General features: G+C 51.6%; 4 protein-coding genes across 4 annotated transcripts; 3 read left to right on the top strand and 1 right to left on the bottom strand.

Annotated features, from left to right (window-relative positions):
* Window positions 1-8: 8 nt before the first annotated feature.
* On the top strand, window positions 9-1,661 carry PC9H_003990 (uncharacterized protein; the record flags this gene model as incomplete). Its single annotated transcript, XM_036773580.1, has 5 exons — window positions 9-30; window positions 87-176; window positions 234-539; window positions 601-1,477; window positions 1,529-1,661. 5 exons carry the CDS (start codon window positions 9-11, stop codon window positions 1,659-1,661), a joined length of 1,428 nt encoding a protein of 475 aa, XP_036635053.1.
* A 556-nt stretch (window positions 1,662-2,217) lies between these two features.
* PC9H_003991 (uncharacterized protein) lies at window positions 2,218-3,836 on the top strand (the record flags this gene model as incomplete). The annotated part of the gene is made up of 3 exons (XM_036773581.1): window positions 2,218-2,610; window positions 2,666-2,900; window positions 2,965-3,836. 3 exons carry the CDS (start codon window positions 2,218-2,220, stop codon window positions 3,834-3,836), a joined length of 1,500 nt encoding a protein of 499 aa, XP_036635054.1.
* A 961-nt stretch (window positions 3,837-4,797) lies between these two features.
* On the top strand, window positions 4,798-10,140 carry PC9H_003992 (uncharacterized protein; the record flags this gene model as incomplete). Its single annotated transcript, XM_036773582.1, has 17 exons — window positions 4,798-5,005; window positions 5,085-5,416; window positions 5,472-6,161; window positions 6,217-6,482; window positions 6,543-6,808; window positions 6,866-7,362; window positions 7,413-7,479; window positions 7,532-7,570; window positions 7,622-7,638; window positions 7,695-8,241; window positions 8,291-8,562; window positions 8,623-8,740; window positions 8,790-8,852; window positions 8,905-9,017; window positions 9,073-9,689; window positions 9,740-9,851; window positions 9,907-10,140. The coding sequence occupies 17 exons, from the start codon at window positions 4,798-4,800 to the stop codon at window positions 10,138-10,140; spliced, it is 4,458 nt and encodes a 1,485-aa protein (XP_036635055.1).
* A 154-nt stretch (window positions 10,141-10,294) lies between these two features.
* Window positions 10,295-11,247, bottom strand: MTQ2 (S-adenosylmethionine-dependent methyltransferase; the record flags this gene model as incomplete). The annotated part of the gene is made up of 6 exons (XM_036773583.1): window positions 10,295-10,480; window positions 10,533-10,742; window positions 10,796-10,863; window positions 10,918-10,976; window positions 11,038-11,122; window positions 11,181-11,247. 6 exons carry the CDS (start codon window positions 11,245-11,247, stop codon window positions 10,295-10,297), a joined length of 675 nt encoding a protein of 224 aa, XP_036635056.1.
* Between the last annotated feature and the right edge of the window lie 97 nt (window positions 11,248-11,344).

An 11,344-nucleotide genomic window follows, 5' to 3' on the forward strand; every position in this document is an offset into this window, starting at 1 on the left:
GAACCCTCATGTCCTCCTCGTCGCCCCAAGGTGAGTTTGATGCCAGAGATCTAGCTGGACCGAGTATTGATCCTTCGCTGTGACAGAGAAACCCACGTCTATCATTCCGCTGGTATCGCGGGCTTTGCACCGAATCCGTTCGACGCCTCCACGAATAATTGCATCTCCACCAACTCGTATGCATCATTTACGCTGAAATATGTATGGAAACTGATTATATCTCGCGCATATAGAGCCCCGACGCGCAGCAGTTGCTATCATAATCCGTGTGGTCCCTTCGCCCGATGCTTCTTTCCCTGCTCCGCAGCCGGGCTCGTCGACTGCACCAACGACACTCTCCGAGTTTTTTGATCTTGAATGGGTCAATGACCCCAAAGCCTCTCCCGAAATCCTGTTTCTAGAGAGGGAGAACACGGCTGTGAATGAGTCAACAAACGAGAGAGTTAGGAGCTCCAGGAAGGTCAAGACTAGTGTTGAGAAACATGTAGCGTTTCCCGGAGGGCGGACAGAGGAAGGGGACGAAGGTGGACTCTACACAGGTGCGTTCATATATGCGTCAATCCTCTGCTCAGTGCTGAACCCCTCCACCTTGGTCTCCAGCTATGCGGCAAACCTGGGAAGAGATAGGCATTGACCTCGCGGAGAAACACTACGCTTGTGTAGGACAGCTCGACGACCGCGAAATCACGACGTCGCTTGGGAAACGACTCCTCATGATCCTTTCTCCCCATGTCTTCTTGCAACTGTCACCTTCCCTCCCGCCATCTCATCCCGCGTCATCGTTATCCCCTCCGCCACCCGACCCTGCACCAAACACCACTTTGCATTGGACACCACTAGAGTCATTAGTATCCAAAGAGGACCCACCGAGATGGAGCACTGTGACTGTAGATGCAGCTTCGAGGCTGGCGAGCAAGCATTCTAGCATGCTGAGGATCTTGATGAGATGCTTGGTGGGAAGCATGGAATTCCCCTCGGTCATCATTGAACCCGGCGAATCCATCTCTTCGACTCCTTCCAGCAATGGAAACATGCATGAAAATGGAAATGGTAAATCCCCGTCGCAAGATGTGGTGGAGAAGGGGATGATGAGACATCGCAACCCACGACCCCAGCTTAAACTCTGGGGATTGTCCCTCGGCATGGTTCTCGATCTCATGTCCTACATGATCCTCCCCTACCCGACACCTTCTGTTTCTCCTTCCTACAACGACAACTCCCTGTCCAACGGTCGCATAACGGTTGGGAAGAAGGCTGCCTTCTTTTCACAGACCATTCCCCTCCCACATCCTTATTCGTATGAGACTGGGGTTGATGGCATACGCGTAGAGATGGTTGCTCCCAGCTTGGCCAGCGTGTTCCCTAGGTTCTCGTACCCGGATGTCAACTTTTGGATCTGGGTCTTTGGAAGGAGGTACAGAGAAGTCGTAAGAGGATGGGAAGAGAGCGTGAGGTCGGGTGGGACAAACGATCGCAGGTATGGGTTTCTCCATGTTCGTGAATCTATTTGATGCTGAGTGATGCACAGGATCAACTGGTCCGGGTCCGCCTTGAGTACGTACTACGCGGCGATACGCAAAGCCCTGGTGGTCGTCATTGCTGCGAGGGCGCTGGGGATCTTGGCAGCTCTCCTGTTCACACTGTGGTGGGTATTTATGTAGATGCCACCCAGGCCACGGGGAGCGTCCATTCGCATCCCAAACTCCTAGACCGTTCGGCTATTATACGAACTGGATTATCGACCCGGACGATGAGCAAACAGAACAGAACTAGAACTTCTCGAGATGTAGCATTTGCGCATAATGTGCATACCTTCCTCCAAAGCTCCGCAACTTTTACTTATCACCTTTCTATCGCTGTTTATTCCTTGTCCTTCATACAACCACTGTTATTTTGCTACGCGAGGATATGTCACTTTCTTTAGGATCTTTTTCTCTGCCTTGGGGTTGAGATCGGGATGTTGTTACGATTATGAATATCAATGTGCATGATCGCTGTTGCTTACAACGCCCTGGGCTCTTCACGAGCAGTTCGAAGGTGATGAGGATGAAGGAACCGAGTAACATATTTCGGCATACTTTCGAAGTGCATGCATAACAATCGTTTAGCCGAGATTTAGCGCCCTTTAGCGCCCTTCAAACAATCCTCAGCATACGGCTCACGTTCCACTGCAAGCTACAGTGCTCAATATTGGAAAGATTTGACCAACCCTAACGCATGGCGTCGTTGCGGGGCTCCTACAACGACCCAACCTCCAACTCTGGCTGGACGTTTGTCCCCGCACCAGGCTCTCCAGAGTCAAATCTCAATGCCACCACACTAGACGTACCAGCAGTATCAGGTTCCGCGTACCAATGGTCCACTCGGCCGTCACATAACTCCATTTTCGATCTTTCACCTTCGCTCTCGCCGTCTTCGGATGACTTTGTCGCCATCGACGCTACGCTGGTGTTCCGATCACTCGTAGCGTCTGCGCTGCTGCAGTATGCGAGCTCGGCGATGGCCATGCCATGGGAGGTTGGGAAGATGTTGCTGCAGGTTCAGTGGGTTCCGCGGAACGTAGACGAGCCTGAGGAAGAAGTAGACCCAGCGGTGGAGGACGATGACAATGTGAGACTCCCTTCTTTTCCATGTACCTGAGGCCAGGCATGCTCATTCCTCAAAGTTCAGCGACTCTTCGCACGACGATGAGGCATATTTTGCGGACCCGTCCCATCCGTCGTCCCGTCGTGCACCTCCGCGTCCAGCAGACGAACAGGGGTACATCATCCGGCATTCGATCCTCGAGGAAGCGACGCGGCCAGAATACATCATACCCGTTGGCAGCGCCAATGGCGTCTGGGAAATGATCAAATGTCTCGGGAGATTCAGAGCAGAAGGGTGGTTCGCTCTCTGGAAGGGTAAGTCCCTCGAATGCACTCATTTTTCTTTCTAACTTAATTGATGACCATTGAATAAATACAGGACTGTTGACATCGTGTATCTCGGATGTTATCTCGACAACGATGCAGCCCGTTATCCACAATGTCCTGCTCTCAGTGTTTCATTCTTCACTGAGGTCTTCCTCCTTCGATCAACCACCTCTCCTCCTCCCGCTTGCCTCGCATGTCATCACCGGATTCATCCTTTCCCCTCTCGACTTGATACGCACGCGTCTGATCGTGCAGTCGTTCCTGCCACGATACAGGTCATACTCTGGTCCCCTTGATGCACTTTCGCAAATTCTACGCGACGAAGGTGGTTTGTCAGGTATCTACCTCCACCCGCACCTCCTCATCCCCGCCCTCCTCGACAACACCCTGCGTCCGCTCGTCTCTACCATCTTGCCTCAACTCATTCTCTCTTCGACCACCTCACGCCTTATCTCCCCCTCATCCAACCCGATAGCCTTCAACGCCCTCGAAATGGCCGCAGGCTGCGCGGGCCTCCTTATCACCCTCCCTTTCGAAACGGTAAGACGCAGACTGCAAGTACAGTCAAGGGGAAACGCAAACCCTATCAAAGGATGTGTGGAGCTGAGGCCCGTGCCGTACAACGGGGTCGTCGACACGTTTTGGCATATTCTGACTGAGGAGCGGTCGGATTTGCCTGTTCGGCGCACGAGCAGGCGCAGAGAAGGGAAAGGGAAGGCTCGAGCGGAGTCAGGTCCCTCGGCCACCGACAAGGATGGTGAAATCAACGCCAACCAAGAGGATGAGGGTGGGTGGCTGAGGCACACTGGTATCGGTCAGTTGTATCGTGGCTTCGGGATGAGGTTGGGTGCGAGTGCGATTGTCTTCGTGTTAGCATTCTTCACCGGTGGCGAGGATGTGGACGGTGGTTGGGCTGAACTTTAAATACTCACATTATTTGCTAGGCATAGTAAAACATTATTATCATAACGCAAGACTCTCATCTCACCTCCGCGCTCCGGCGTATACGTACTGCCGCCCACATCCTGGGTAGACCTGATCCGAAGTTCGGCGCGAACACTATGTCGCAGAATATAGAATGCACAGTTTGCGCGTTAATCATGATCATACAGTCGAAGCCCTCGATGAAGATACCATCAATACTTTGACTCAATCCAATCAACGGATTGATCAAGCTTCAAGCTTAAGAAGTAGCGAGGTCTCCGCAGAGATCGCGCCCGTAGAATTCGTCGTTCCATTTTTTACACAAACGTCGATAAGCACAGCAGTGCGCAGCCACCTGCACATCGGCACGAATGTATTGAACTTTTTGTGAGAAATATCACGATACTGCGCAAGTTCGCCGCGCTGTGCTATTGCCATCCACAATCCCACCATTGTGGTAGAGTCGACGAAGACGCGTCTTGCCTCATCCCTTATTGTACTCGAAGTCTCGAACCACAAGATTCGCGAACTAGAAGTACTTCCCATTGCAAAGTTAAACTCCAAGTATAGATCAGAGACTCGAGTAAATTGGGCACTATCGTTGTCGACGCTGCGGTCTGCATCGCCAACGCCATCGCCTCCAGTTGTACTCTGTGCACGGAACTCTCCAGAGTCTCCACTGACGTTTTGTGGCACCTGCCGGACACTTGCAGGCGTCTAGAAGTTGCCTCGTAAGGGACAACTTTCCTTCTTGGAGGCGTGTGACAGGGCCGTATTGCAAATAGGGGGACAGAGTGACATCAGGACCAAGCCATTACTCGCCTCGCCATTCACCTGCCGTTCCTTCTCCTTCTCTGACCTCGACCTCCACTCCTTCCCTTCCCTCCCCGACTCCCGACTCCAACCATTCTAACTCATTTGTAGCATAGCAGCCAGCTCATCGTGCACCCCGTCCTCCTCGATGTCGTCGAACGGCGCAGTGCCAGCGAACGGCAATGCCAACCAACAGGCTGCGGTGAACGGCCTTCTCGAACGTGATTCGAACAACGGACGCGTTGCGGTTCACCAGTTTGACCCAGATGCGACCCCGGCTGAGAAGGCCGCCTCCGCAGGCAAGTCTCGCGACAAGCTCAAGAGTGCCAACGACCAACCAGGGGCAGGCGAACAAGGTATGTTCGGGAGTCGGTCTCGCCTGCCTTCGTGCTGCCATGCCTCTGCGGCCACCTTCTAATAAACTCTAATTCTCAGAGGTTCACATTGATTCCGGAGAATCCAATGTCATACCAACGATTACAATCGAAGATCACGACACGGAGACACCAAAAATCACAGCCAAGGACGTTTCGCCAGCAACCGTAGCAGATGTAGCAAAGGACGAGAGCAGCAAAGTACCTGGGGCTCTGCCAGAAGGACGTGCACCGGAAATTCCGGACTGGTATAAGGTTGGTTGGAGGGCAACCTCGGGGATAGATAACCTACCTTTGGAAGAGGGCGAAGAGAAAGATAAAGGTGTTCTGGCTATGTTCCTTTCAGAGCAGTATTATGGCGACTGGTACCACAACGCTGCCATCATCTTCTTTGTAAGGATATCTTTTTCTGTCATTTATCCAACTCGTACTCATGGTTTTTCTCAAGGCTGTCTTCGCATCACATTTCATGACACGTTTTAACTTTGGCTGGGGATGGTTGCTTATCACGTTGGCTATATGCAACACCTACTACAGCACCTCTCTGGAACGTGTTCGGCGACGTGCACGCGACGACATCCAGCGCGAACTCGTTAAGACGCGACTTGCATCCGAACATGAATCCGCGGACTGGATAAACAACTTCCTCGACCGTTTCTGGCTTATTTACGAACCTGTCTTATCTGCTACGGTTGTCTCATCCGTTGACCAGGTCCTCAGTTCGAACACCCCGCCATTCCTCGACTCTCTGCGCCTGTCAACCTTTACGCTGGGAACCAAGGCCCCCAGAATAGACAAAGTGCGCACATTCCCAAAGACCCCAGATGATATCATCATGATGGACTGGGGCATCTCGTTCACACCCAACGACACGTCCGATATGACAAAACGCCAAGCGGAAGCAAAAGTGAACCCCAAAATTGTCCTTTCCGTGCGCGTTGGAAAAGGTATTGCGACCGCTGCCATGCCTATTCTGTTGGAGGATATAGCTTTCTCTGGTTTGATGCGCATCAGGTTGAAGTTGATGTCCAATTTCCCGCATGTCCAAATCGTGGACTTCTGCTTTTTGGAAAAGCCAGTAATCGACTATGTGCTTAAACCTATTGGCGGCGAGACTTTCGGTTTCGATATCGCCAATGTACGTGTTTCCTTCACGCGGGGGAGCACAGCACTTACACATGGTTTATTCTTAGATTCCGGGGTTGTCATCGTTTATCCGCGAAATGACCCATGCGACGCTGGGACCTATGATGTACGACCCGAATGTCTTTACCTTGAATCTCGAGCAGTTGCTGTCGGGTACCCCTCTGGATACTTCTATCGGTGTCCTCCAGGTCACTGTTAACTCCGCACGCGGTCTCAAGGGAAGCAAGATCGGTGGAGGAACGCCGGATCCTTACGTTTCTCTTAGCATTAACGCCCGCGAGGAGCTCGCCCATACCAAGTACAAGCACAACACGTGCGTAGAAATTCGTATGCTCGTCTGGACCCACAAGTGCTAATTATCAATGGGTCTCAGGTACAACCCGAGCTGGAACGAGACCAAGTTCCTGCTGATTCGGTCGCTCGGCGAGACTCTGTGCTTCAATGTCTACGACTATAACGATCATAGACGTGATACACTCTTGGGTGTCGCGAACTTTGATTTGTCGAAGTTGATCGAGGATGCCACTCAGGAGGGTATCGTTGCTCCCATTCTGAAGGATGGGAAGGACAGGGGAGACCTCCGGTTTGATGTATCCTTCTTCCCCGCGTTGAAGCAAGACGAGGAGACTGCGGAATCGAGTGAGTTGGCCAGTAATCGGAACCAGGAGATTTACTAACTTCGTTTGGCCATGGTAGCTGTTGGCATTGTTCGGTTGGTCCTGCATCAAGCGAAAGAACTCGACGCCACGAAGTCGCTATCGGGCGATTTGAACCCTCTGGCCAAGGTGTACGTGGGAGGCAACGCCACAGCTGTGCACACCACTGCTCGCTTCAAACATACCGTCAACCCGATTTGGGAGTCGGCGCACGAGTACCTCTGCTCCGACAAGTCCAACGCTACGATCACAGTGAAGGTCATCGATGACAGGGACTTCTTGAAGGATCCTATTGTCGGGTACTTGTCTATCAGGCTGCAAGATTTGTTGGACATGAAGGGCGAGGCGGGGAGGGATTGGTTCCCGCTTAGTGGGTGCAAGTCTGGGAAGCTGAGGATGAGTGCGGAGTGGAAGCCGTTGAATATGGCTGGAAGTCTGCATGGTGCGGATCAATACACGCCGCCGATTGGTGTTGTGAGGCTGTTCCTGCACAAGGCGACGGATGTGAAGAATGTTGAGGCAGCTTTGGGTGGCAAGGTTCGTTGTATTTGCTATTTTAGAATTTCGCGGATTAACTTTATGATCAGAGCGACCCGTACACACGCGTTTTGGTGAAAGGCGTCGTCAAGGGCCGCACTGAGGTCATCAACAATAGTAGGTGCCGTATGTTTGGTGGCGAGTAGGTTGACCCACAATGACCTCACAGACTTGAATCCCGTCTGGGAGCAGTTCGTGTACATACCAGGTGAGTGATCCCAGAAACTTGCGCGCAGCACATTGCTTATGTTTTTATTAGTACACTCACTCAGAGAAGTAAGTCAATACCGTGGCCGATTCATTCAGAGCGACATATTTACTTCAACGCGCAGAACTTGCTCCTGGAGTGCATGGACTACCAACACGTAACTCGGGATCGTTCACTCGGTTGGTGCGAGTTGAAGGTAGCTGACCTTGCCAAAGCATCAGAAGATCCCCGCTACCCCTACGAGTCCGTTGGCGTCGTCGAAAGGCAGGATCCTCTTCATTTGGACAAGAACATCTTCAAGGGCCATCTCCACTACGTTGCACAGTTCGTCCCTGCTTTGGCGCTGAAGGGTGTCAAGTTCGATACGAAGACCGACGAACGGTCTCGTGTCACTCAGGCTACTGATGATGACGAGGATGGAGGCTCTATTGACGATGGGTCGTCTGTGTCCTCATCTGACGAGGAGATGCAGGCAGTGCCTGAGGGTATTACGATCAAAAAGGAGACGCTCTCTCGCCACAAGCAGAAGAAGTCGGTCGACTCCGTTGGTACAACCGGGACCACTGGCACTGGAGGTACCGCCAATACAGACACAGCTGTAACAACACCCGAAGTCCAAGACCCATCGACCGACGTTGTTGAGCTGTCGAAGGAAGATCTCCTGAAAGAGCGTGGGTGCACTTTACATGTCTTTGCTTCTTGTCGTTGACCGCCTTGCAGAGTCTGGCATCATCATCTTCAACGTGATATCTGGGCAGCTGGCGAAGAAGGGTCGTTTGGAGGTTCTTCTCGACGATGGCTATTGGCCTGCCTTCAGCACCGTCAGAGCGAGGAGCACGCACACTGCCTGGGAGTATGTTGGGGAAGGCTTTGTAAAGGAGCTCGACTTCGGGCAGGTGTTGTTCCGCTTGAATGAAGCTGACGAAGGAGAAAAGGACGATATTGTGGCTGAATGGAAGGGCAAGGCAAAAGACTTCTTGGATTCAACACTTGTAAGCGCACAGCAGAACCGTGATTCAAGACTAGAATTTCTAACACGAATGATGGAATAGGTTGGCCCTACGAAGTTCACTCTCGCGGATGAGAATGGCCGCAATACCTCCACGGTTGAGGTCGAAGCTCGCTACGTGCCTGTTCCCGTCAAACTAGATCCTCGCGAGAGCATAAACAGTGCGTGTTCGAGTTCTTATGGGTTGGTGATGGTACTGATTTTGCTTAGACCAAGGTAACCTTCGCGTCGAGCTCCTGAGTGGGCACGACATCGTGGCTGCCGATCGTGGAGGTCAGTACAGTGTCTCGTATTCATCGTCTCCTACTCACATAGTGCTTTACAGGCAAATCCGACCCCTATGCTGTGTTCACTCTCAATGGCCAGCGAGTTCACAAGTCTCAGACGAAAAAGAAGACGCTTGCTCCGGAATGGAATGAGAACTTTGTCGTTGGAGTGGTAAGTTAGACTTTACCTCTTTCTCCAACTCTGTGTTGCTAAACCATTTTGCCAGCCTTCACGAGTGGCCGCCGACTTCACAGTGGAAATATTCGACTGGAACCAAATCGAGCAGGCGAAATCCTTGGGTATTGCCAAGATCGACCTTGCGGATATAGAACCTTTCACCGCCATCGAACGAACGCTCAACTTGACGTCCAACAAGCATGGCGAGAAGGGGCAGATCCGCATACGGCTAATGTTCCAACCAGAAATTATCGCCAAGTCTCGGAAGAACACATCCACATTCTCTACCGCTGGGCGCGCGATGACACAGATTGGTTCAATACCTCTTGGTGCCGGCAAAGGCGTGTTCCACGGTGTTACCGGTGTCTTCAAACGAAACAAGGATGATGACTCGGAGCCAGAGAATGACGCACCTTCGGGGCAAGCATCTCAACCAATCCCAACCGGCAACGGAGAGAATGGGAATGGCAACTTCACGGCATTCCCGACATCGGATTCCGGGGCTTCGATTGACAACGGCGGCGGTGGCGAACCTGGCACGTTGAGGGTGACCGTCCTCGACGCGAAGGATTTGCCATCGAACGATTACAAGCCGTACGCGATCATTCGTATCGGGGACAAGGAAGTGAAAACAAAGCATACTGGAAAAACGGCCACGCCTGAATGGTACGTTGATGCCTTCAGAGTTCTGGTTCCTTCGTTGATGTCTCTTCCAGGAATGAATCCTTTATTTTCACGGCGGGACAATTTACCCCCAAGTTATTCGCTTGGATTCATGATCACAAAACGATTGGCAAGGACAAACTGCTAGGTGATGGCGAGGTCGACGTAAGTGCTATCATTGATATGTATTTTCATCGTCCTGAAATTCTCCTTCCAACAGATCTGGCGACATATCCAGCCCAATGCCTTGTCTGCTGCCGATGTACTATTAGAGCTACGCGAGGGCCAAGGTCTACTCCGCTTGCGCCTGGAATTCGACCCAAATACCAACCCTCTCAGCAGTAGTGCTTCTGTACATTCTGGTGATAACCTCATGTCACGGACAATGTCTATTGCTTCTCCGTCGAGGTTTAGCCTTCGAGGTAGAAGGCCTGGCGCTGATAGCGATGATTAGCCCGCTCCTCTTTCATTTACCCAATATATCACCAACGTCTCGCACCTTCCTTCTCATCCCTTATGTTACTCATCATTAATCCCTTTCATTATTAGCGGGATAATGGACTTGTTCGCAATTACTGTACAACTAGTACCGTGCTTTCCGACAATGATCATGTTTGCACTTGCGAGCCTTGTTTCTCAAATCGTAAAATGTGTAAGTGCTCGCGGCCTGCTCGCCGTTGGAGAACAACCTTGCCTGCTAGGTCGTGCTCATTCAGCATGGCAGCCAGTATTCTTGGAATGTTGTTCTCTTTGACCGCGACCAGATAAAATCGTCCTTGTGGAGCGAGTAGTTCCTAGTATACATTGTTCAACACGACCCTTGGATATCTCCTCCAATGAACCTACAGGTGCAAGCTTCAGGAAGGTGTTCGTGAGCTCCATGCCATTGATCCCTCCTGCCCAAGCGCTTGCGATCGCTGGTGAGGATTGTGCAGATTCTGCTTCCACAGAATCAGTGGGTACATATGGCGGATTGAAGATTAGGAGGTCGACGCGATGCTTCAAACGTGTGTGCAGCGAACGATCCAAGTATGTGCCAACGGACTCCAGACAAACCTGCACGGAAAAGCCTCAGTGGCTAAGTCAAAAGCCCCTATGGCGCGACCTACTTTATTTTGTCGTCCTGTTGCAACAGTGCACTGGCACGCATGTGTGTTAATATCGGTACAGAGATACACTAGATCAAAGATCAATATCTGTACCATGTGTGCGACACCGGGGAGAAACGTACGTGCCGACGACGGTCCCAGTATGGTCCCAATAAAAGCCGAGACACAACCTGATCCCGAACTGCGTTGAGAAACGATGATTCGCGACACCGTTGCAGTGGATGCAAACTCCTTATTCCTACCCGATTTCCAAGCATATCAAGGGCCGTGAACTCTTGAGGTCCTCTGCATCGTTCTCCAATGCATCGAGCAGTAGAAATGTATCCTCTACAAATTCTCGCGTCAATCATAGTTTATAGAACGTTTGTGGATGGAATATGATTACCAGCTGGCTCGTACACACGTTCGAAGTCCTTCGCGGTGAGATGGGAGAGGTTTGGCGTTGGGATCATGGATGGCGCTTATTTGTCGGGCTTTTCGAGGTAAATCGATAATCTTATGATGGTCGCGCCGAGTCACTGACATGGACACTCAAAACTTTCGTGTTCT

The sequence above is a fragment of the Pleurotus ostreatus genome, assembly GCF_014466165.1.
Source record: "Pleurotus ostreatus strain PC9 chromosome Unknown scaffold_2, whole genome shotgun sequence".
Lineage (NCBI taxonomy): Eukaryota > Fungi > Basidiomycota > Agaricomycetes > Agaricales > Pleurotaceae > Pleurotus > Pleurotus ostreatus.